At 42.7% G+C, this 26,349-nt stretch overlaps 3 protein-coding genes across 8 annotated transcripts; 2 read left to right on the forward strand and 1 right to left on the reverse strand.

Moving 5' to 3' along the window:
• Window positions 1–622: 622 nt before the first annotated feature.
• On the forward strand, window positions 623–2,808 carry LOC148213944 (vomeronasal type-2 receptor 1-like). Its single transcript, XM_088129323.1, has 3 exons — window positions 623–889; window positions 1,289–1,613; window positions 2,804–2,808. Exons 1-3 carry the CDS (start codon window positions 623–625, stop codon window positions 2,806–2,808), a joined length of 597 nt encoding a protein of 198 aa, XP_087985449.1.
• Window positions 2,809–3,092: 284 nt separating this feature from the next.
• Window positions 3,093–6,996, forward strand: LOC107326614 (vomeronasal type-2 receptor 26-like). The gene is made up of 3 exons (XM_088129324.1): window positions 3,093–3,278; window positions 4,752–4,878; window positions 6,092–6,996. Exons 1-3 carry the CDS (start codon window positions 3,093–3,095, stop codon window positions 6,994–6,996), a joined length of 1,218 nt encoding a protein of 405 aa, XP_087985450.1.
• Window positions 6,997–18,183: 11,187 nt separating this feature from the next.
• On the reverse strand, window positions 18,184–25,803 carry LOC103061239 (uncharacterized). Of its 6 annotated transcripts, none has more exons than XM_088129738.1 (4): window positions 25,771–25,803; window positions 24,122–24,167; window positions 21,423–21,532; window positions 18,184–20,073 (listed from the first exon to the last, which is right to left on the reverse strand). In XM_088129738.1, exons 3-4 carry the CDS (start codon window positions 21,454–21,456, stop codon window positions 19,319–19,321), a joined length of 789 nt encoding a protein of 262 aa, XP_087985864.1. In that variant the 5' UTR covers window positions 21,457–21,532; window positions 24,122–24,167; window positions 25,771–25,803; the 3' UTR covers window positions 18,184–19,318. The 6 variants fall into 6 exon arrangements, with proteins under 6 accessions (XP_087985864.1, XP_087985862.1, XP_087985865.1 ...); XM_088129736.1 differs by lacking the exon at window positions 25,771–25,803 and adding an exon at window positions 25,708–25,763; XM_088129739.1 differs by lacking the exon at window positions 25,771–25,803 and adding an exon at window positions 25,455–25,696.
• Window positions 25,804–26,349: the final 546 nt, after the last annotated feature.

The following is a 26,349-nucleotide window of genomic DNA, read 5'->3' on the forward strand; positions in this document are numbered from 1 at the left end:
TAAATGCTAAGAATTAACAGCTTGCTGTGAAATTAGCTTCCCAATCTCCCCTAAAATGTTGCTATTCCCTGGTGATCTTCCAGTCATATGTTAACCCTTTCCAACATGTTCTCTTTCCGTCCTACATATACATGTATGTTTGCACATTTAACGATACCCGTCTGAACTTCCATAGTGTGACTGAATAGCAGTAGAGCCACTGTAGGATCCAATTAGTGGCTGGGAAGCCTGTGGAAGTGATGGAGAGTAAATTCAACAAAAGACTTAAAGGGTTTCTCTTAGGAGATGAAAGTGTAAGCCTTAGAGATAAATACCCCCAAAATAAGCAGAGACCACATAGAGTGAAAAGTAATTGAATGCTCAAAGGGATGTTTTAAGAGTTTCTTCTCTGCTCTCAGTCAACAGGGACCAACAGGCAATAACACTGAAGTTTTAGGGGAGATGAGGATGTGAGATACTCTTGGTGGGAATGGATGTAAGAAGGACCAAAGGCTTTTTCAGTGATATAACCCAAAAGATGTCAAAGCTGATGCAACGAAGTAGCACAACTTAAATGTTATTTTGACTGAAGGAAGATGTAACTATATAAATTTGCAGGAGGGGATCCACAGATTACTGGAAAATGCTATCCTTCTACTTTGCCATTCAGGAGATTAACAAAGATCCAAGGGTTTTACCTAATGTCACCCTGGGCTATAATTTACATGACAACTATTATAACTCAAGAATGACCTTGGATACAATGTTGGACCTACTCTCTATTGGACAAGCAAACATTCCAAACTACCATTGTGGAAAGTGGAAAAACACACTGGCTATAGTTGAAGGGTCTGATTCTGACACATCAATCCAGATTTCAACCATACTGGGCATATATAAAATCCCACAGGTGTGTGCATGTCTGTCTCTGTCAGCTTTGAGAGCTAATCCTACTCAAGAGTTCTGACCAGAGAACTTCAAGGAGTGCTTTACTCCATGGCTCCACAGCAGGAAGGAAAAGTTAAACCACATTTATCCATTCACACCATTCTCAAATTGAAATGGAGCAGGCACTCTAACTGGGAAAGAAAAAAAACTTGCTGTCAAGAGCTTCATGGGAAGAGAAACAATATTTGAATACTGTAAGGTGAAGAGGTTAACTCTACCCCATGCAAGGATCTTCCTTACAAGAGGTGGAACCCTCCCTTCATCTTAAGGACTGGTATCTTTACTGTAATCTTTGAGTAACAAGCATTTTGGCTTGGATTTGGCACAGACTAAAACATTAACTCTTCCTTTCTTTTTTCAGGTGAGCTACACTTTTGTTTCCCCACTTCTGAGTGATAAAACTCACTTCCCCTTTTTCTACAAGACAGTTCCCCAAGAAGGAATCCAGTACCCAGCAATTGTGAAATTGCTGCAGCATTTTAGATGGACAATGGTTGCTCTTCTTGTTGATTCAGATACTGACAATGGAGAGCGATTCATGAGGATCTTCACACCCGTGCTTGTCAAGAAAGGGATCTGCGTTGTTTTCTCAGAAACAATCTCAAGGAAAACAGTGGAACTGGACCACATCCCTGGTCTTTTTCTCAAGTGGAGCCAAGTCAATGTATTTCTTTATCATGCTGAGAGTATAGACTTTATAGCTGGAATCAAAACTGTACAACTGATATTTCATTTACTGAACACAGCCATGACAGGGAAAGTCTGGATTGCAACAGCATTGTGGGATCTCACCTTGCAGTTGATGTACACTAATCTGCCTTTCAAGTATACCCATAGTATTTTTTCCTTCCTTATCCAGATGGATAATAGGACAGTATATGGTCATTTTGGGGTTATTTACTCTTTCATCAAGCATTTTGTAACTGAAAATTTTAACTGTTTATATACAAAGCATGCCTTGTCCGTAAAAGGCTGGACAAGATGCACTGAAAAAGAAAAAATGGAGACCCTGTACCCAGGAGAAATTAAAATCATCCTATCCCTAGACAGCTACCGTATTTACAATACCGTCTGGGCTGTGGCACGAGCCTTAAATGCTGCATATTTATCCAGCTCCAAGAAGATAATGAGGGAGGGTAGACACAGATTAGAAAGCCAAAGGCTGCAGCCATGGCAGGTATTGTGTTTTCCTCTAGTCATCACTCCGGTGTGTAAAATCAATTGCACGATTCCAGAGTCTTCACTTTGTACTAATCTCTGAGAAAATGTAACATGTCATGATGAGAAATTTTGTGAATCATATTTTTTGATAAAATTGTGTGTTTTGGTCTCCTTTCATCCATCTACTGTTAGTCTTATATAATGCAGTTTCCATGTCTACATTGGTGCTCAGGCATGCATGCGCACGCGCACACACACACACACACACACACACACACACAGCAATACAATTTTTCAATGTGACCTCTACCAGATGTCTAAATGGCTCATATCATGTTTGATATGTACACTTTTATTTTTCTTGTTTCTTTTAATATTGAGCCCCAAACCCCTTTACAAACAATTGGCTTTGTATTATCTTTTTAGTTTTTCTTGAAACTGTTTTGATATCACCTAATAATCATTTCTTGGTGAGAGACCTTTTTAATCAACTTACGTTCTTTGATGACTGAGGCAGAAAATTCTGATTTCTTTCCCCACACAACACTATACCACACAATATAACCCCACACACAATCCTACACATTGTAACATAATACAACAACTAAGACAATCTCACACCACACAATGCAACAGCACAGCAACATAATACAACACAATAGTTAATTACATGATTGTCTATTTGTTCTTTTTGAATTTCTACATTTGCCTGTAGTGTAATTGGGCTCACCTTGTAGGGTTCTTCTTAGCTTTCACAAATAATGGTTTTACATCTAATAATATAAGTCTCTTGAAGTGACACTCCAAGGAAGTTACATGAGGAAAGGAAATCAGGTGCCTTACACACCACCAGCTGAATAAGCCCTGAACCTGAAGATTCAAGGGTGAAATTTGAAAATGATGATACAGGTATCAAAATTGTTCTCTTTCCCACAATTCTGTCATGTTCTTTGTCATTCTAGTTTCATTTTTTCCTGCAAAATCCCCAGTTTTACAATAATTCCATGGAAAGACTGTTTTTGGATGAAAATGGGAAACTGCTGGCTGACCTTGACATCATGAACTGGATTAAGTTGCCCAATGGGTCTGTCATCAGGATGAAATTGGCGAGTATAGAAAGACAAGGAGCAGCAGAATCTAAATTCATTATCAACCATAATGCCACTGTGTTGCTCAAAAGGCTCAGTATGGTAGGGAACATTATTTATTTCATTTTTCCACTTCTTCGCCTCTTAAGCTCTGTTTAAGATAGTGTAATATTCTTTCCACTTCTTCGCCTCTTAAGTGGTGTGTAAGAATAGTGTAATATTCTTTCCACCTGTGCTATCCAGCAGTTCTTCAGAATAATGGCCTTCAAATTCAAGTTTAAGGTTTTTTCTCCTCCCTCTTGCTCTTCTTTCATGCCATGTATTTGGCATCCACAATACAATGCCCAGGACAAGCAGGGAAGTCCCACCTTACCATTTGACCCTGAGCATCAGGCAAATAATAAAGGAAGAGACCTGAAGTGGAGGGTGGTGATTAAGGCACCAGGCTAGAAACCAGGATGCTGTGAGTTCTAGTTCCGCCTTAGGCATGAAAGCCAGCTGGGTGACTTTGGGCCAGTCACTCTCTTTCAGCCCAACTCACCTCACAGGGTTGTTGTTGTGGGGAAAATAGGAGGAGGAAGGAGTATTAGGTATGTTTACCACCTTAAGTTATTTATAAAAATAATAAAGGCTGGATAAAAAATATATTTAAAAAATCTTGTTTTAACTCCTATGAGCAAAAAGGCACAATAGAAATTGTAAAATAAATAAGTCATAGAATTATAGAATGTAAGGGTTGGAAGTTATCTGAGAGCTCATCTAGTATAGGTAGTCCTCGATTTATGACCACAATTAGGACTGGAACTTCCATTGCTAAACAATGAGGTCGTTAAGTGAGTCATGCCTGATTTTATGACCTTTTTTGCCATGGTTCCCCCATTGTTTTTGTTTGTCAGAAGCCAGCTGGGAAGGTTGCAAATGGTGATAACATGACCCCAGGATGCTGCAACCATCGTAAATGTCAGTTGCATGCCAAGCACCCAAATTTTGATCATGTGATGATGATTGCAAATGCAAGGACCAGTCATAAGTCACTTTTTTCAGCATCGTCATAACTTTGAATGGTTGGTAACTTAATCGTCATCAGTCAAGGATTACCTGTACAACCCTTGTCGCCCGTAGGAGCCCATCACTACCGCAGCCACAACAGACGGCCATCCAGATTTTGTTTACTTCCAGAGGAGAGGCCCCTACCACCTGAGGAAGCCCATCCCACTACTGAATGCTCTTATCATTAGGGCATTCTTCTTCATCTCCATCTGAAATCTTCTTTGTTATTGTAATTTAAACCCTTATCTTCTGCAACAGTAGTGAACACAGATACTCCATCTTCTATATAAGAGTCATCCTCTGCAGGAGATGGGCAGCATACAAATAAAATAAATAAATAAATCAGCCAGCCAGCCAGCCATTTTTCTCTACTAGGATCTTCTGGTAGTCTTGGTTAAATGCTTTACTGAAGACAAATAATACATTCATGTTTAGATTTAACCAGGTGAATTCTATGTTATGTGACATAGATTCATAGTATGAGCTCTATCCATTTTCCTTGATGATCCTTCTTTTCATACTTAGCCCCTGCCCCATTCCAGATGTGTGGAAATCTGCCATCGTGGCTTTGTCAAAGTGGTCCGGGAAGGAGAGCCACGTTGCTGTTATGATTGTATTCTTTGCATGGAAGGGACTGTCTCCACTCAGGAAGGTGGGTGACTCTAAGGCAAGGGCAGCTTTGGGAAAGAGAACAAATAAATATGAGACAATTCTGACAAATAGGTTTGAAATCATATTTCTATGTCTGGGCCATTTTTATTGTAATTGTTTTAATATTCATAATCCCACAGGATAGACAGGGAAAATTGCTTGGTTCACATTTCAGTTTGAAATATATTCTTTTCATAAGAGATAACTAGTAGATGAATCATGGAGTCCTTGGGGTTCTCTGAGCCTGGTTCTTCTCTTGCAAACATTTCGTTACCCGGCTAGGTAACATCTTCAGTGCTAGAATGGAATGGGGCTTGCTCTCTCTTTATATATTGTGGCATGCCCTGCCAGTGTGGGTGTGGGTGTAGGTTTTGTTTTGTTTTATTTTTCTCCTCTCCGGTAGTTCCTTGATTAGGGTATTGTCTACTGCTTGATTGTATGTCTGGTGATAATCTTGGTGTTAAACTCTGCTTATCTGGGTGATGATTGCTGGTGAGATGTTCTGGTCTTTTGTTTTCCTTTCTATTGTCTCTTTTGAATAGTGTGTAGATGTTGTTTATCTCTATGTGCCTGTTGATGGCTGCCTTGTCTGAATTCCAAGAATTCCCATGCATTTTTGGATTTAGTATGGTCTAAGATGCCGACAGTTTCCCAGTTGAAACTATGGTTAAGTCTTAAGTAGAGGAATCTTCACAAAAGTCATATATTGATGACATATTAGGAAAAATACACTTTAGAAACTTGTGCGTGATCATGAAGAGAAATACCAATATTAGATGTGAAATTTAGTGCAATTTTTAAAAACTCTTAATGTGTTTAGATATGGAATAAGGCAAGTTCAGCTTTGAGAAAAAACAGAAACTGAGAAAAGCCTGAGATCAGTACATTTGCCCAACTCTACTCAAGTGCAAAAATTCTCCAGTGGTTTTAGCAGTTGGGCTTCCTAATTTTGTTATCTTAGATCCTCTAAAGGAAAAAATGTTCAGAATATCCCCCCCCACCCCGAGATTTCCTGCAAGCTAATGATCTTCTCTACCTTCTAAACCTTCTGTATTAATGAACGTCACCTGCTCACTAGCATGTACACACATGCAAACAAAATATACTTTTTGGTTGGGACTTCTGGGTCATGTGTATGAACTTTTATATCAAATATATGATGGATTATACACTACAGACTGTTATGGTAGATAAGGCAGATGTGTTATTTTCAGATGCAGCACATTGCACCAGATGTCAGGAAGGTCAACATCAAAATGAGGGTCGAGATCAATGTGTCCCCAAGACCATAACCTTCCTGTCCTATGAAGACAGTTTGGGGATCATCCTTGCTTCCTTTGCACTGTTGTTGTCCTTAGCCACAGGGTTTGTATTAGGAATCTTCATTAAATTCCTAGAAACTCCGATAGTCAAAGCCAACAACCAGAGTCTCTCCTATATTCTCCTCATCTCCCTCCTGCTTTCCTTCTTGTCCTCTTTCCTGTTCATTGGCCGCCCAAAGAAAGCCACCTGCCTTCTCCGACAAATGGTCTTCAGCATCATCTTCTCAGTTGCTGTCTCTTCTGTCTTGGCCAAAACAATCACAGTGGTGCTGGCCTTCCTGGCCACAAAGCCAGGAAACAGGGTGAGCAGTTGGCTGGGGAAGACTTTGGCCAATACTATTGTTCTTTCTTGTGCTTGTGTTCAAGTGGTTATCTGTGCCACCTGGTTGGGAATCTCTCCTCCATTTCCAGACTATGACTTGAACTCCCAGCATGGAGAGATCATCCTACAATGCAATGAAGGGTCCATAGCTATGTTTTATAGTGTCCTTGGCTACATGGGCTTCCTGGCTGCCATCTGCTTTGTGGTGGCTTTCCTAGCCAGGAACCTGCCTGGAATCTTCAATGAAGCCAAGCTGATCACCTTCAGCATGTTGGTCTTTTGCAGCGTTTGGGTGTCGTTTCTGCCTACCTACCTGAGCACCAAAGGGAAATACATGGTGGCCGTGCAGATCTTCTCCATCTTGGCCTCCAGTGCTGGGCTGCTGGGCTGCATCTTTATCCCCAAGTGTTATATTATTGTGGTGAGGCCAGATCTGAATACAAAAAGATACCTAGCAACAAAAATAAAATTATAAACCTAAATTTTATAGAATAGTTTTGGGGAAGGCATTTAGGACTTACAAAGGAAGTTATATCGCCTGTTCTCCCTCACCCACTCCTAATTTTGTAAAATAAGTTAAGTGATATATGATTAGCTTTCCAGGCAAAATAATTTATTTATTGAAAATATTTCTGAACCATATCTCATGTAGTCCTACATTTAAGCAATTTACATATAAGGAATAAAACCTATTAAAATACAATGACTATTTATTCAAACAAGTGTATAACCCTGCTCATTTTTTAAATCGTGAAGTGTTTATAATTGAACTAATAGGTTATAACAACTGATAAAAACACTGGAATTCTTGTGAAGTTGATGATATATCAATTTGTTCCATAAATAAATAAATAAATAAATAAATAGGATGATCAGAGGACAAAAGAGAATGACAGGTACTAACATTTTCTCCATGTCCACAAGGCACAGAAACTGCAAATAAACCTGTTCAACAAGAGAAAACAACATAGTGAAATCAGGATGCTCTGTATTATAGTTTGCCTACATAGTTTGGGGAGGTTTTCTAAGGAACAAGATAGGATTCTTGTTAATTGTAGCAATTCTCCTCCCTTCCCAATTTTCAGCCTAGATTGACGTTGCTCTGAATTTGAGAAAGTGCTGGTGGTGTGGGAAATATTTAAGTCATTCATGAGTACTATTAGGAACTGCCTGATATATCCTTTTTTATTTTAATTTACTTGCAAGAAAAATTAGAGTTAAAGTAATTAAAGATAAATGAATGGACCACAGGGTGTGTGATTACTCCTGTATACTGAATATTGTCCATCTTCTGTCACATTAAAAGATGCAGGAAGTCCTCACATAACGACAGTAATTGGAAGAGGAAATTCCATCGCTTAGTGGTGCAGTCACATGACATTGCACTTTATGATTGCATTGCTTAGCGATGGAATTTCTGGCACTTCTGGTTGCCATTGTTAAACGAATCCTACACCATCGTTAAGCGTTGGAATGTCGGCATGGGATTAAGCGAATCCCATGCCAATGTGCCAACGCTTAATGATGGTGTAAGATGGCAACCAGAAGTGCCAGAAATTCTGTTGCTTCCCCTTTGACTTTGCTCATGGGAAGCTGGCAGGGAAGGTTGCAAATCGCGATCATGTGACCACAGGATCCTGCAGCATCATAATTGCAAGCCAGTCACCAAGCCCCCAGATCATGATCACATGACTGTGAAGATGCTGTGACAGTAGCAACTATGAGGACCCGTTGTAATTAGTACTTGTTCAGAGTCATCATAACTTCAAACAGTCACTAAATGAGTGTTAGTTAAATGAGGACTACCTGTAATTCCTCAGTAATATGGGGAGAGACTGAAGCCTTTGGGGGATGAAGGGTAGAGGATGTGCCACCCTAAGCAAAAGAGCAATCTGAGGAACTTTGTAAACACAGGTTCTTCAACTGTCCCTTCCTAATTGTCCTTCTTCCTCTGTGGGTGAATAAACCTTTGCCTGCCGTGGTTTAATCCCTCAGCGTCTTTAGAGTTGATGCCAGAAGAGGATTTTCCCACCTTGAGATCCCTCTAGCAAAGTGAATCTGCCCCTTCTGAGTTTTCCTGCCTAGCAACAGCTGACACAAAGACAACACACTCTCTCTATTGGTGGCAGGGAGTCAGTCCCTTTCCAATTCTCTCGTGAGCAAGTAGGAAGGAGGAGCGACAATCATGGAGATTCAGTGAAACTTTGGTTAGGCTTCAAGAACCCCAAAGAGATGCTCATGGGGGGAGTAGCATGGTCTTTTCCTATGGTCTTTGTTCCAGGGTTGTGGGAGGAAAGTCCCTGGCCCAAACAGCTTACAATTAATTCTGTATTAATACCTTAACCAAGGAACTACCAGAGGGAAAAAAACAAAACAAAACCCACACCCCCACCAACACCGGCAGCGTATGCCACAGTATATAAACAGAGAGCAAACCCCATTCCATTCTAGCACTGAGGAGGTTACCTAGCCGGGTAATGAAACATTTGCAAGAAAACAACCAAGCTCAGAGAACCCCAAGGACTTCATAGGAAGGAAGAGGATGTAGTAGCATGTGGGAATGACCTTGGGAGACAAGTGGAACAGCTGCAGACTAGACAATGGTCAAATAAGAGGCAGTTGAGCCCGCAGAAGGAACGTGGGTGAAACCAACGTCTCAGAAGGGACCGTCCCTAGTTTCTTGGACTGTAAAGGCAAGCAGGGGAGGTATGTACTTTCAGACTTGCAAGATTCAGTTGCTGTAACCTTACAATAAAGTTAGAACTAGTACTTCTGGGTGTGCTTCTTGTCTGGACTATCTCAAGGCTGACAGGGAGGAAGGGAGGAAGGAAGACAAGGAAGGAGGGAAGGACATGGGTATCCATAAGTAGTGTGAATATGAGTATTTGCAACCCCTAATATTTTCTTGTGCAGTTACCCCATTTTTTTAATACCAGTAGCAAAGTGTAAAGTATACATACTTAAGCGGTTGTTTATAACTCTCTACTGCCATCTAATTTCATGAGAATTACACATAGGGTGGCTTTTTGTTTAGCATTCTTTTCTGGTACTAGCAAAGCTAACTAAAAGAATTCTTTAAATCTTCTCTTTCCTAAAGTAACTTAGAGAAATCACATCTTCTCTCTCCACTTTATCTTCATCACAGTCTTCCAAAATAGGCCAGGCTAACAATGATTGGTCATGGTCACTCCCTGAGCTTGAAGGCTGAGCATGGATTTTGGAATAATTCTGAGAATATTTGTGTGAAACTTGTATAGTGGTATGTTGGACTGGCTAAATTTAAACTAATTTAGGATCTCTATTCTCAATGGGCACCCTTATCATAGAAGGCAAGAGGATGCTTTTCAGCAACAATTGAACAGGTTTATTGATTCAGAGTTCTACTACAACTGCCTCTTTCATATACTTATCATCCCATCAGCTTTCAACTTGAGGGCTGGGGAGCAAATACTAGCAACTATACCTAAGAGTAAATTAATTTATAGACACTGCTATTTGAATTATTCTTGAGAGGGAACCTGGGATGATGTTAAGGCCCAAGATATGTTTTTTGAGAGAGAGTTCACTAAGCAGTCGAATGAAAAGGTGAATTAACTTGTCCTTCTTCCCCCTCCTTCTTATACTACTCAACAGAACAATGTGCTGAACTCTGGCCAGCAATTTCCAATTAATCCAAATATATACATTATTACAATGTTGTTCCCAGTTTGGAACAATAGTTGTTGGGACAAATTATTTTCTTCTGATCTCCAGAACATTAACTTCAGATATCATCTTTCACAATGTTTTCATCCATCAGAATGAGCAGTTGGGCTGTTGATCACTAGGTCTCATTTCTTATATTCTAAAAGCCATTCTGCATCCATCTTTGGTAAAATAGCACAGTATTTTATTAAGTATTAAGACAGCAAGCAGGCACTCGAGCATTGCAAAGGGCAGGGGAGTGGATTGGAGGCAAACAAAAGCCAAAAGTGTGAAACTGTGTAGTCTTTTTTTTTAGATATATTTATCCCATCTTTATTATTTTTATAAATAACTCAAGGCAGTGAATATATCTAATAATCCTTCCTCCTCCTATTTTCCCCACAACAACAACCCTGTGAGGTGAGGTGGGCTGAGAGAGAGTGACTGGCCCAAGGTTACACAGCTGGCTTTCATGCCTAAGGCAGGACTAGAACTCACAGTCTCCTGGTTTCTAGCCTGATAACTTTACCACTAGACCAAACTAGCTCTTTTTCTAACTAGTCTTGTCTCTTTCCAGCCAGAAAGCACAGTCGCGGTCACATGATTTATCACTTAGCGACCGCTTTGTTTAGCAGCTGAGTTGCCAGTTCCAATTAGGGTTGTTAAGCAAGGAGCACCTGTAGTCATATTTGCAAAATGGATTTTCATGACTTACAACCATTCATTTAATGACCGTTTGAAGTTATGATGGTGCTGAGAAAAGTGACTTATGACCAGTCCTTGCACTTATGACCATCTCAGTATCCCCATGGTCATGTGATCAAAATTCGGGCGCTTGGCAACTGGCATGTATTTATGCCAGTTGCAGGGTGCTGGGGTCATGTGATTGCCATTTGCAACCTTCCCAGGGGCCTTCTGACAAGCAAAGTCAATGGGGGAAGCCAGATTCGCTTAATGACCACATGATTTGCTTAATGACTGAGGCAAAAAGGGTTGTAAAATCAGGTGTGACTCACTTAGCAACCACATTGCTTAGCGACAGAAGTTCAAGTCCCAATTGTGGTCGTACGTTAAGGACTACCTGTATTCATAAAGGTTGCCTTCTGCTTTCTGGCCAAACATTATGCATACTTTCATATTTTGTCTTTGATTAATCCAAGTACCATCCCAACTTGTTGTATTGATCAAAGGTAATTTTGAAATAGTCAAAGACCTTTTCAGGATGGCTGCAGAAACCTTTGTCAAAAAGATATGGGGCCAAAATACGGGAGTGAAGAGCACTGGTCTCTATAGACAGGGTCTGATGGGGCACCAGGACAGTTGCCATATTCTGCACATGTGTACCATGGTGTCCATCGATGGCTGGTGTGGGTCTTCCAGGCTGTGTGGCCGTGTTCTGGAAGTTTTGTTTCCTAACGTTTCGCCAGCACCTGTGAACGGCATCTTCAGAGTGCAGGGGCACAGACAGGAGCAGTTCTCTCTGTGCCCAGAGTGATGTGGCCTTTTTGTGGGTATTTATTTAGAACTGCTCCTGTCTGTGCCCCTGCACTCTGAAGATGCCGGTCACAGGTGCTGGAGAAACGTTAGGAAACAAAACTTCCAGAACACGGCCACACAGCCCGGAAGACCCACACCAGCCATCGTATGCCAGCCGTGAAAGCCTTCAACATTACATGGTGTCCATCATTTCCCCCTTCCCAAAAATCCTCAGAAGACCTACAGAAAAAGTTTTAATCCCAGGATTTCCAACTGATAAATTTAGAGTGCCCTTAAAGGTATCACAGGGAGGACACATCTTAAAGTTTCTAAGGTTGAGAAACACTGATTTATACTGTAGTAAACTATTTCTATGTGCATATAAATCACCCCTTCTGTCACTATTAAAAGTTACAGCAACTGTAAACGTTAGAGCTGGCTTTCTGGAATTGGCTCAACTGGTTGAGTAATCTGATCCTTGACTCCTCTGGTTTTAGCCTCTCCTTAGTCTTTGTAATTGTGCTTTTGGTGAAACGAGCATCTAAGGAGCTGGTATGAGAAAGCATTTTGCATGGTCTCGTTGATATGAAGACCATATCAATCCTAGAAACAATGCTTATTCACTGTTGCCCATGGCAGATCATCTTGCAGTACTTAATAAAATTGTATGCCTCAGTGACCCAGCGTATAATATCTTTAGTTCTAGGCGCGGCAGAAGGAAGGGAGGGAGGGAGGGAGGGAGGGAGAAAGAGAGAGAGCCAGCCTATGTTTGGTATTACTGCCAGAAAATAGCCCAGAAGCTACACCCATTCGGATCTAGCTGCAGTTATTTCTTCCTTGCACAAACTATGGCAACGATCCAGCTTTGGAACACACCAAGTGACTTCTGAATGAGACACCTGCCCATAGTTCAGCTTCATGAGTCTGTTCTGACTTGTTTCCATTATGAAGTGTAACTTGAAAAGAAGAGAGCTTTGTTTCCCTGGGAGCGATTTCTTTTTAGCGCTGTTGCTTTTTAAAAGAAGAACAATTAATCACCTTTAGGAGTATGCTTTTCTTTCGTGTTCTCCTAAGAAAGTGGTTGGAGCCCAGCTCCTGCCATGCAGCTGTGACCCTTTTTAAATCCGTTCCCCTGGGAAGCCACCTGCTCACCATCTCTCTCTCTCTCTAGTGACCCTAGAGAGAGTGATGATTTGCATTCACTTGGAAATGGTTCATTCCCAGTCTGATCAAGGTTCATGAGGCTGTTCCTAAACATCAAGATGCAAACCTCTCTGTTATCCACGAAAAGAATTTCCTCCTCTCTAAATCTTAGGAAGGCTGTCAGAAAGGGAAAAAAAATGCTCTGCCTTCAGATACTACAGGATATCTTGATTTTACATAGGAACTAGTTCAGTTGTTGGAATTCTTGTAATCCCATCCCTTTCATCTCAAAAAATCTTGCTCAAGATGAATTCCCCAAGAGAGTTTGCTGACACTCTTGCCTGGAGAGAATCACTTTTGCATTTTCAGCTGCTGCCAAAGAGCCTGGCACACACCCCAGTTATTGTGCCAAGGCCCATGGCTCTGGTTCTCAAACATGAGAGGGTCCTTAAGGTTGGCTATCTGTCTGATGACAGCAGCTTTGATTTCCTGTCAGGATTGCAATCCGAGTCCAGCCTGGCTTGCCACTATGTGCTTGAGCTACTTTGGCAATGCTCCTGCCTTCCTTCCATGACAATTTGAACAAGCTTGTCTGGGCCTAGGGCTAAACCTAGAGCACACTGCTCTGTGCTGGATTTAGCTTAGAGCTTTTGTACTGACTCAGATGTGTGGCCATCTCTTCTATTTACCCTGAACAGCTGTGGGCTTTGTCTGGGTTTGGAATGCTCCCCATAAAAAAGCTAGGAGATAATCCTGAAATCATGGTTAAACTTCCCTCTCTGGTTTAGTTCTCTACCTCTCTCCTTCCAGGATCATAGGCATTGTTGAGGAGTTGGAATACTGGCAAGGATTCACCATGTCATCATTCTCTTCTCCACTGTCCAGAGCAGGATAGAAGCCACAGAAGGGGAACCCTTCCACACACCAGAAGCAGTGTCCCAAGTACTCTGAGAAAACAAAACATATGACCAATTTATTCTGCTCTAACCCTCAATCTGCTTTCACTCTTCTGTTCACTCCCTCCATATACTAATCTCTCTTTCATCCCCCTACCATTCTTCCATTTGTCTTTGTTTTCTCCCACCTTACACTCTCAGTTGCAGTAAGTGGAACCCAACCCACCCATTTATCCCTGGCTTGGACTACCATCCCATTCCCCAATAACCATGCCTGAAAATAAAAACTGAAAAATAAAGTGACATAGACATGTTGTCAACAATCATAAAATTTTACTGATTGAAAAAAAAGAGAGAAGGGAAACAGCCATTTCCACCTGTAACAATTTTTATAGGGGAGAAGGAACCAAGGGAGACAATTGGGAGGGGAAGTTGGGGAATTTTGTGGAAACAATCCAAGGCACATATCTGAAATCACAAGTGCATCGGTAGAACAGTCCAGCATATTTCTGGGGTCTGTTTCCCATTCCTTACTGAACACATATATAGGTAGTTCTCATTTAACGACCATTCATTCAGCAACTGTTTAAAGTTACAAAGGTGCTAAACGAGACAACTTATGACCAGTCCTCAAAGTTGCGGCTGTCTCAGCATCCCTGCAACCACGTGATTGTGATCTGGGCACTTGGCAACTGGCTCACACTTATGACAGTTGCAGTGTACTGTGGTCACATGATTGCCATTTATGACCTTCACTCCTGGCTTTGGACAAGTAAAATCAATAGAAAAACTGGCAGGAGGTCACAAATGGCAATCACATAATGTCGCACCTAACAACTATGCGGGATTTGCTTAACAATGGCAGCTGGAACTGCAAACGTTGCAGACGTAAGCTGGTGTGGTCACATGACATCACACTTTACAATCACATTGCTTAGCGATGGAGTTGCCACTCCCAATTACTATCGTTAAGTGAGGATTATCTTATGGTGGGCCCAAAAGAACTTATGAGCAATGAGCGGATAGCCTGAGCTTTTTGGTGGAAGCCTGTTTCAGACTAGGGTTCTGCAAGCAAGGGTGGCACGCTTCATCTGCATCATCTATCAGGATAGCATCATGTATGGAAATCTCAGAGGGAAGACCAGGGCTGTCTTCTGACAAAATATAATCCCTGCTCTCAGAGATGTTCTGAAGGATGCAGCACACCATGATGACCTCAACAACAAGATCGTCTTCTAGATCAAGCAGTGTATACAGGGACTTCAGCTTCCTAAAGGCCCTCTCCACTGTCATATGTGCCCTGATGTGGTAATAGTTGAAGTTTTGTTCTTCTGGTGTCTGGGGGCAGTGGTAGGTTGGCATCAGCCATGGCTGCAGCTCCAACCTTTGGTGAGCCAGGATGACTGGGTGGACTGGAACCCATTCACCAGCATAGCAGGACTACTGAAGAAAGTCCCATTCCTCAGCTTTTCTGCCAGTGGGGAGTTCTAGAATCTGTCTGTATCATGGGAGCATCCAGGTTCCCTCACGCACACATCCATAAAGCACCCTTTAGCATCTACCATAGTTTGAAGGACCATGCTGTAGTAGCACTTCCTGTGGCAGAACCTGGGAATGTGGTGTTTTGTTGCAATGATGCAAAAGCGTGTAGAATCAAGTGCATCTCCTGCCTATGGGAAGTCCTGTTCCTGGAAGCCCTGAATGACCATACTCTCATTCCCCACCTTGATGACGTCCTTCAGATATAAATCATTTAGACTACGGATCATAGCCCAGAAGATCCTACACACTGTAGATTTGCCAACACCAAACATGGTGCCCAGACAGAGATATGAAATGCTGAATGCCAGCTTATACAGAGTCAAAGCCAATTTTTTTCTCCACAGGCACAGCATAGTGCATGACTGTATCCTGCCTCTTTACTAGAGGGGCAATTTCCAAGGTAATCTGATTGAAGGTTGCCTGTGATATCTGACAAGTGGCCTAAACTGGGAGTCATCCCATTGGTTGAGGTCCTGCAGCCATGTCCATGCAGCTTCTGGTGGTGAAATGGACCAACGTCACTCAGAACCAGCATTAAGGTGGTCTTCAAACCCCAGAGGTAGCTGCGCACTATACTTGTTCCAAAGCAACAGCAGTGCTCACCCCTTTGGATGAAAGCCTGACAGGATGAGTGGTAAGTGGTTGGTGATTATGTGCCTCTAAAACCAAAGCAGGGGAGCAGTGCCATATGGCTGCAAAGGTGATGTAAAACCTCCTCGTCCAGTGCCCCTCTCTCTTGGGACAGTCCTCCAAGGCTGCGTTAAGTATTTTCAGTCAACTGACACCATCCGCCACACCTGCCTAGGTGGATTGAGAGAATGGAAAGATGCCAGGGAGGTCCAGGGATGTCAATCCACATTATCCCAGGCATGAAGAAGTGCTTCTGCCCATCACATCCAAGGGAGTGTGAGTCAGGACCTTAGTAGGATATCCAGTGTTTGGTCACAGGCAACTGTCCCTAATAGTGACAATGCCAAATAATGAAATGTGCATTGTGACATCATAGTACAAACTGCACCCTTTCATACTTCTTTTGCAACACTGTGCACAAATACATAAGGGGCAGAGTTTGCACGGCAACATCATGATGCCCTTTTTGTCACTCGGCCTCCCTTATGGATACTGATGCCTATGGTGCTCAGAAGATTGCCCAAAACTATAGAGTGGAGGTAAGCAAGTAATGCAAGTTAGGAGCATAACTATCATTGATGAATGCTAAGACCACTGGACTTCATATTTATAGGAGTAAGTATACAACCCATGCCATACACTGAGTGCTAGTCCTACCACCTCCAAAATCAGGACTGGCTACACTGTCCTGCTGGCCCATGGCTGCCACAGGAGCAGGCAAATACCATTAGGCGCAGCCATCCAGTTAACCCTGTGCGGTGGGTAAAGCCTGCCTGCAGCTTGACCAGGGGGCCAACGATTACACAATACCTCTGCCACAAACGATTTAGTCACAACTGAAAAGTACAGCCCAAGTGGAGCAACCAGGCTAGTGAACGTCCTGGATGTGCTGATTGGAAGCAGCCGAACAGCATGTGCACAGAGGAGCGGGAGAGAAGAAAGGCCCAATGGGTGAGTACTGTGTTTTCAGTTCCATCTGCCTCAAAGAGAGTTGGCATCTTGACAAATGTTGTTTCCTCCCCCTCCTGTCCCCGTTCATTCAATCCATTTATATGGCCACCCAACCTACAAATGTATTTAGGGGAAGCTAATACCAGTTAAAAAATGACAAAGAGATCAAAGCACAACACTTTTAAAATTTGCATCTGAGGTTGCTCACATATCAACTAGTCGAGCTATTGTCTACATGCAAGCATACGCCGCTCTTAAAAATCAGGAGTGAGGTAACACCTTTTCCAACTAACACATATTATTAAAAGGCACAAGCTTTTGTGAGCAGCTCCAGTTCATGGAAGCTAAAGCCCGTTAGTCAGAAAAGGTGCCACATTGACACGGCTCTCCTCCTACATCTACTACTTTTAAAACTGGCTGCTTCTCTGCAGATGCTCTGCTCATCTGTTGACTACAGGGAACTTGCTCATCCCACAGCAGGTTCAAGTTTAAAATAGAGGGATCTCCAGCTTTTGAGCTCCTGTGACCTCCTTCTCTCTGGGACTCCAATGAAAATTAACAAAGGGTAGGGGAAGGAGTTACACTCCCCCTGGCTCCAGCAGTGTGGGGAGGATCAACCTCCTTTGGTGTCCAAGGAGACCGCAGCATAGTAGAACATGAAGGAACTTTCTCCAGAAGTTATTTTTAGAGAGTAGTTTTGACCAGAGGTGACTGGATCCTTGGAGAATGAGCTCTGAGTCCACCCAGACCTGATGGCTCCATATGGCTACACTGAGTCCAGTCACATCACGTGCCCTTTGAATTTGACCTGGAGAAGAGGGTTTGTTATCAAAACCAAGGAGGGACAGCTCACTGGTCAAAGCTCCTTCATGGGTGGGTCCATGTTAGTTTTGGGGCAGCAATACAGAACCAATTTGCCAATGCCTTCTTTGGGGATATTTTTTCAACTTCCTGGACTGGGCTACCACCTCAATTTCCTGGTAATGTCCCATCTAGATACTACCTTTGCGCAACCCTGCTTAACCATCTAAGTGAAGGAAATGAAAGGACTCTTCCAGTTATTCCCCAGGAAACAGCATTTCCAACCTTATCCCTTAGCCAAGGCTGTTGGCTCCATATCAAGGGCCTATCCATTAGGAACTGCATTTATCTAAAATCGAGCTGATGTTAACAGAATCAAGCATTTGAAATTGCAGAGTTTTGTTTCTGCCCCCGCAATATTCCATCCGCCTTCCCTGGATTAATGCCTGGGTTACGATTCCAGCAAGGAGAGATGACCCTTTTTTCCCCCAACCCTGCTTCTTGAAAATGAGCACCTGGTTCTCCACCCCAGTTCTCCAAAATTGTAGTTTTATTTCTTTGTTCCATCCTCTCCCCACATTAGCTTCATTTCCTTGGTCAAAGACCTCCACTGGATTATCTTCTTTCACAAAGTAGCAAGGTAGGTGATTTCACTATTGTCCACTCCAAGACAAAAACACAAACACACGAGCATACCCTGCTACCTCTCTGAGGCCAAGAATTCAGTTCCTTTAATTAGGAACTGAACAGGGGACAATCTTCCTCCTCCTCCTGTGGGTCTCTTGAGCAGTATTTGCTGCACTTTCAAAACGACCTGATTTGCTTTGACAGTTGTTTCTACTTTATTTTACATTTCACAATTACTTCATGACCAAAGAAAGGCTTACAAGTTATACAGTTCAACTTACCATAAACTAGATTTAGAATGTGCCTCTTTCAACTCTCTTCATTCCAGCATCTTACTGTCAAACAATTTTAGTTCTTCCTTCTTCCGGGAAGAATTGCATGATTTGACCAACGCTGTTTGCTGACTCTGTTTAGCTTTATGTTAATAAATTCTAGCTGCCTTTCAGAATTAACCTCCCATTCCCACTCCCCCCTCACAACATAGCAAAACAGGATTGGATCCAGAGTGAAGTCTGAGTGATGGGGCTGGCCCAAGCTTACCCCCATGTCCCTTCTGACCATAACGGCTTCCCCCAACCCATTCAAAACACTTCACCAAGGACTGGGGAGTCCTTCTGTGCCCAAATGGGAGGGTTCTGAATGGAAAGGGGAACTTCGTAGAAGTCAGGCAGAGGCTGAATCCAGAAACCAGGTTGAGAGAGTTCTTTAAAATTTCTGCAATTATCAATCTTTTTTCTATACCTCCCTTGGTTTTTTTTCACTCTCTCTCTCTCTCTGGATGTGTAATTAATTACGACTCCCCCCGTGCAGAATCACCCATGTCCAGTAAATGATTTCAACTTCACAGCCCACCTATTGGTCTCTTCCCTGTGTGACTTCTTCAGTGTGAAGACCATTTGCCATTCACACCAAAGCTCTTCTCACATTCCAAACATATAAACTTTTGCCCTTCTCTGGATCCTTTAAGGTCTCTTTTGGCCTCCCATACAACATTAGGTTTCTCCTCCTTTAGATGGCTTCCTTTTTGGGAGTAGGCTTTGACAGAAACTAGACTAAATTGATGACTCGACTTTCACAATCAATGCATTTATACGGTTGCTCCCCTGTGTAGTGATTTTGATACGCGGGAAGGTTATCGCTGACAATGAAGCTCTTCCCACACTCTGCGCAGATGTAGGCTTGCTCCCCGGGGTGATCCCGCTGATGCCTATCAAGGCTGCCCTTACGACTGTAGCTTCTTCCGCAATTCATGCACTTAAAGGGTTTCTCCCCCGTGTGGGTTCTCTGATGTGTGGTGAGGATCGATTTCAGGCTGAAGTATTTCCCGCATTCCAGGCACTGATAGGGTTTCTCCCCTGTGTGGGTTCTCTTGTGCCTCTTGAGGCTTCCACTACGATTGAAGCGTATCCCGCACTCTGTACATTTGTATGGTTTCTCCCCTGTGTGGGTTCTTTGATGTGCAGTAAGAGTTCCACTGTCACTGAAGCTCTTTCCACACTCTGTACATTGATATGGCTTCTCCCCTGTGTGGGTCACGCGGTGCCTGTTGAAGTCTGATTTATATTTGCATATCTTCCCACACACAGGACACTTGATCCTCCACTTCCCTTGGTGACCCTCTTGTGGGACCAGGAGTTCATGGATGTCAGCATCCTGAAAGGTGGAAGATTTCTTCCTGCTCTTTAATGGTTTTGGAGGCTCTTTTTGATTTTGAAATGTCTCTTTTCCTGCTTCAGGGCTGGTTGTTTCTGATGATTCCACAGAGGATTCTCCGTAACTCTCAGCGTCCTGCCAATCACCTGCTTGGAGAAAGAAAGAAAGAAACCCCCTCTTAAGAGTTTATCTCTAAGACTCCCCACCCCCCGCACTTTATCTTTCAATGAAAACCTAGATTATCTCCCAAATTAATTTCAACATTTTTACAGCCCATTTCTCATATGATTGTAATGAAATCCTCTCAGCCAGGGATGGGATGCTTCTAAAATATTGCGGGACCAGAAAAGATGTATATTCCTTCGTTATCAGACAAATGGGTAGTGACATCTCCCTTGTATCCAGTCGCACTCAGGAAGATGATTAAAGGGATCAAGGAGGCCCTGCCTTAATGTACTCACTGATAAGGTGGGAGGGGCTAAAGGGCTCATAACCTCCTTGATGGCTTTGATGGACATATGGGGGATGTTGCTGCCTGATGGTTTGCCAAGCAGATGGACCATTTCAGCTTCCTCCTCTTACCAGAGCTCTGGGGAAGCACGCCTCTGAGGTGGGAAATTTTGTAGAATATCAAATGTACATGAGTGCAACAGGCAACACTTTGCTAGGAGAATTCACAGTCCAAAGGATCAATCATTCTTTGGTGAGATTAAACAAAAGTTGGATAACTTCCCAAGGAACACTGTCAGCCATTTGCTTCCCTGACAAGCAATGGTCCCACCATACATGGGATCTCTCCAGAACAGTATTTCTCAATCTTGGCCTCTTTAAACAGTGTGGACTTCAACTCCCAGAATTCCCCAGCCATTACAGAAAAGATTCCTTACCCCAGGACAGGAAGGAAGTGTGAGAAAAAGTCTCTGAGTAACTCCACCTTCATTACACTAGGTATAAGTCGGTCTGGAGAATTACTTCGTCAGGCTTTCAAGAATCTGTTACATTACCTTACTAGCAAGAGTTCATTCCAGAAACCCAAATGGTTCTTGTTTTCTGAGTCTGCAAGACTCACCGAGCTTGATAAGAGCACAGAAATGTAGTATCAAGTGGTTATGAACAGAGAGAGTATACTTTAAGCTCAGTTCATTCGCACAGGGGAAGCAAAGGAAATTATTTTAAATCTGAGCATATTTCAGCACATGGAAAGCTCAATATAGAGTCCTCCTTCCTTCTTATCAGAAGATAACAAAATCCCAGCTGGCCTATTTGGTCGAGCATCCTGGGAAGTTTGCAAGCTGTTGGTCTCCTGGTAATCCAAAAAACAGATTTTGCCCTTTTTCAAAATGGAGGCAATCAGGCCAAGCTCACATCAACACAAATCCAGGACAATTTTACCCCAGTCACCTGTTTCCACTTGGCCCTCTATACTGTGCAAGGATAAATAACAAAAATAGGAAATCATCACTTCAGCCTCCATCAATCAAGCAAGAAGCATCCTTACCCACAGAAGCAACATTCTCATTGCTCTCCAGCATGACTTCCTTGCGCTGAGCCCTCTGGCTTTGATTTAGGAGAACCAACTTCTTCAGCCACTTGTTTAAAGATCAGCCTCTAAAAAGGGGGGAAAGCTGGGTGACTTTGGGCCAGTCCCTCTCTCTCAGCCCAACCCACCTCACAGGTTGTTGTAGGGAAAATAGGAGGAGGAAGGAGTATGATGTATGTCCACCACCTTGAGTTATAAAAAATAATAAAGGTGAGATAAAAATCAAATAAATAAATGCCCATCAAATATTATCTCCCCAATATTATTATATTGGTCCAGGACACCCATCTTACTCAGCTTACCTTTGCTTTTTATGGACAGGTGGATGCATTTCCAAGCAAGTCTATACTTCAACCACCAGACCAGTGTTTCTCAACCTTGGCAACTTTAAGCTGTGTGGACTTCAATTCCCAGAATTCCCCATGGCTGGCTGGGGAATTCTGGGAGTTGAAGTCCACACAGCTTAAAGTTGCCAAGGTTGAGAAACACTGCACCAGACATTCCAAGCATTTTAGCATAAGGGCTGAAAGCTTCCCATTTAAATTCCGAGCTTTCTATTTAACTTTTTTTTTAATAAAGAGGATGTTCAAAAAATTAAATTGAGGGAGGTCAGGAGCACAATGGGAATCAAAGGAAAAGTCTGCAGTCACAATATCACTCGTGAACACCATTTCACCTTTGTTTCCATGGCTTCTGGTGACGTCATGAATACATCCATGTAATTTTCATAGCAACAGTACAGATACGGTTTGCTATTGCCATCTTCCAGGATGCTTTTCCCAACTCCCAGTCTAACCTATAATTTTTATTTTATTTATTTATTAAATTTGTACGCCGCCCATCTCCCCCAACGGGTGACTCTGGGCGGCTCACAATTAAAACAAAACCCACAAACAATTAAAAAATAAATACACATTAATGAATTAAAATTGATTAAGCAATTAAAAGGTCAAGCTGTAACAGTGTTTGGTGGTGCTGTAATGGTGATTTCCCATCTGAGTATTCCTCTGCTTAGCTTTCAAGCCCAGACAAGTTAGCAATAGGTCCTTGGCCCGACTGGTGAAAAAAGACAATAAAATTCTTGTCCAGGTTCTTGATTAATATGATGTAAAACCACAGAGTTGGATGGGCCCAGTAAAACCATTGAGCCAATTCTTTGCCCAGCAAAGGAATCCAAATTAAATCATCCCCAACAAATACCTATTCAGTCCCTTCTTGAAGACATCCAATGTTCACCAACTGGTTAGCTCAGCAGTTTCACTGAATTAGTTTTACTGTGAAAGAGTTACCAGAATCTCCCTTTCCATAACTGTTCATTGGGGGACAGGCAAGAGCTACAGGACTTTTGGAGGACTAAGTGAAGCCTGTCTTAGGACTTCCATTACGCTCAGGAGGGAGATTTTAAATGTTACTAAAGGTTAGAAAAATTCAATGGAACTCGTTACCCAGAGAGATGGCTCCCTGTCTTCGAATGTGTTCAAGGAGAGGCCAGGCAGAAATTTACCTGGGATGTTTTCATCTGGATTCTTGAATAAAGTTTGACTTGAAGGCCTAAATAGCCCTTTCTAGCTCCAATTCTATTATTGTAATTTCTGAGGGGGTTGGCAGAATATGGACATCTATCTTCTGGGGATGCTTTAATCTGGGTTGGTCTCTTAAACAGGGGACTAAAAGGCCTCAAAGACCCAACTTTACATTGCAAGGATAAAGTTGTTATTGTTACGATGGCTGGTGTGGGTCTTCCGGGCTGTGTGGCCGTGGTCTTGAAGTCTTGTTTCCTAACGTTTCGCCAGCACCTGTGACCGGCAAAAAAAAAACACAATTTCCAAACCAAACAATCTTCAGACCCACCAGAAAAGTACAAGAAGTGCTAAAATCAGCAAAAGACAAAAGGGATCCCCTCACCGCTGCAGGAGTATACCGCATACCATGCAGTTGCGGACAAGTATACATCGGGACCACAAAACGCAGCATCCATACCAGGATAAAAGAACACAAAAGACACTGCAGACTACAGCAACCAGAAAAATCTGCAGTAGCTGAACATGCTCTCAAGCACACTGGACACAAAATCCTATTTGAAAACACAGAGATACTGGACAACACCAACAGCCACTATACCAGGCTATACCGGGAAGCCATTGAGATTCACAAACACCAGCACAGTTTCAATAAAAAAGAGGAGAGTCTAAAAATCAACAAAACCTAGCTACCAATCCTGAAAAATACAGCCTGCAAAAGGTCAACGAACTCAGCTCAACCACCAGGACATGTGAACAGTTCACACAATGAACTTGCTAATCACCCCCAGCAGCCCCTCGTTAACAATTCAGTAGAAGAAAAACCCTGCCTAATCCCCAGGAAAATACACACAGATGCTGACTCCAAAACAAGCAGCCACTCAGTAACCCAACCCCCCCCCACACCACACCACACCCCCCCAGATCTCTATAAATACCCACAGAAGGGTCACTTCACCCTGGGCACAGAGAGAACTGCTCCTGTCTGTGCTCCTGCACTCTGAAGATGCCGGTCACAGGTGCTGGCGAAACGTTAGGAAACAAGACTTCAAGACCACGGCCACACAGCCCAGAAGACCCACACCAGCCATCGTATGCCGGCCGTGAAAGCCTTCGACAATACATTGTTATTGTTACCTTTGCCTTTTCTTTAATACTTCAAGATCAGGAAAATATGAGGCTCCTATAGGAAGAAAAATCACATTGTTATTCTAAAAGAAATCATTCTGAAAGATGCTTATGGGACTCTCTCACTCCTTTTTCTGGGAAACTGAAATTGGAGCAATTGAAACAATATTATGAATGCTGCCGCTAATATGAAAGGAAGGAAAAGGATTTTTCTTCTAATAAGCGTATCCCAACGCTGCAATGTTTTACAGTATTGTATAGCTTGTAATTGCAAAATAAACGGGGGGGGGAGGGGAGCCTAGGCTTCATGGCTCTCATTTTTTTCCCTTAAGTGAAACCTGAAGAAATAAGATTGATCTTCTATGTGCTATACACATTTTAGTGGTCTAGTCTGGAACTTGTTCACCTGCCTCTTCTGCAAAGAATTACAGAAATTATCCCACAAATTGTTTCACTATCCTGCACATCCCTTCCAATCATCTTGAAGCCTTTCTCTGAATCATTTTAGAAATCATTTCTCAACCACATCTCAAGAAATTAAAAACAGCATTAATGTATAAAACACAGAAGCATAACAATTATCATTACAATTTTTAAAATAATAAGAGGGAAAAGGGAAAAAAAGACTCACACAAAACCCTTCACAAGTAAATCTATTCCATCCACCCACCCAGAGAAGGCTTAAATGAAGAACTTAATCTTTAAGAAGTGTATGGAAGAAAGTACAGTACGTAGTGACAAAACTAAAATCTCCTTTGAGGCATTCTTGACTCTTGATGACTTAATGGACACTTCCCTCTAACTTTCTTGGCAAGAACTCAGAGGTGGTCGGCCACTGTTTTCTTCTATGTTTTTTGCAGCCTATTTTTATTGCACTTCTCCTCTTTTTTTTTTTTTTGGTCCTCTTTTTAGCCTCACTAGACCCCAGTGAGGTAGGCTGGGTTAAGAAGATATCTGGGCTCAAGATTTGTAGCTGAGATCTGAGTTTGGATCTCTTCACTCAAAGATACTGAACAGTATGCACCAGGGTTCCTCAACCTTAGCTACTTTAAGATGTGTGGACTTCAACTCCCAGAATTCCCCAGGCAGCCATGCTGGCTGGGGAATTCTGGGAGTTGAAGTCCACACATCTTAAAGTTGCTGAGGTTGAGAAATGGTGGTATATACAAACCAGCATGCCAGAGATTCTCAGAATGGCCCCTCCTTGCACAGCTTTTGTGCAGAAGGCTCAAGCCTCTGTTCTGAATTCTGTGCAGCAGAACTAGGGCAACTGCAGTCTATACAGCCCACATGCATATATACATATACATAGACATTTACATATACATTTACACACACATACACACAGCTTCAAGAAGAGGGTTGGAGAAGAACCAATCTTCTGATCGGACCCGGGTTTACAACTGCACTCCTTGCATTGCCCTCTGCCTATGATAATAGCAGGAAAAGCTGGGGAGGGGGGAGGCCCTTCTATCTACCACCCGTCCCCAACCCAGAGCAGATTTTGGTTTTCCAGCCCCATCAACAACCCACTTCGCTAATGGAGTCATTCGTTCATTCATACATTCCTTCCTTCCCCAATTCTGCCCCCTCACCTTTTCGCCCTGCGCCACCTACCCCGCCGCCCCACCAGGCCTCTTCCCCCCCTCCCCGCCCACCTTTCCAGGAACCCCAAAACAGGTGCGCTGGCTCTTCTCTTCCCCCACTTTGTCCATTTCCTGCCTCTCTAGGAATCCGAACTCGTATCACTTAACCATTACAGGCCTGGCGTCGTCTCGCTATCTTTTGCCCTCCCGCGGCGGAGGCTGCAGATCCCTTAATTCTCCGCGTCCCTTGCATCTGGGGTCATTAGAGTAGTGGCGATCAAAGGTCTGAGGGTTTTAAAAAACTATTTCACTCTTCTGGGGTTTGGGATGGTTTGAAGGAACAAAAGAGAAACGGTGAGCCTTGCAAAGACTTCAAGGACTCATTTTGGTGCCTAAAATACTAAGACAAGGGGAAGATCTGCCCAGTTTGGGTGGTTGGGGGTCTCAAAGAGTTGATATCTGAAACTTCTGCAATGCCTGACTTTATTTTGACCCTTAAAGTCTCGATGCCCTCAAAGTCAAAAGTCTGAACGTTTCAGGCCCACCCGTTTGGACAGGCTTTGGGCACAACATCTGACTGAGGTGTGGGCACGAAGCAGCACTTTTGTTTTCCTATGGACCAGAACCAGTGGGTTAAAATTACAAGGAAGG

Source organism: Python bivittatus, unplaced genomic scaffold (genome assembly GCF_059951505.1).
Source record: "Python bivittatus isolate LINGU-HERP-01145 unplaced genomic scaffold, Pbiv_v1 ctg000810_np1212, whole genome shotgun sequence".
Taxonomy (NCBI): Eukaryota; Metazoa; Chordata; class Lepidosauria; order Squamata; family Pythonidae; genus Python; species Python bivittatus.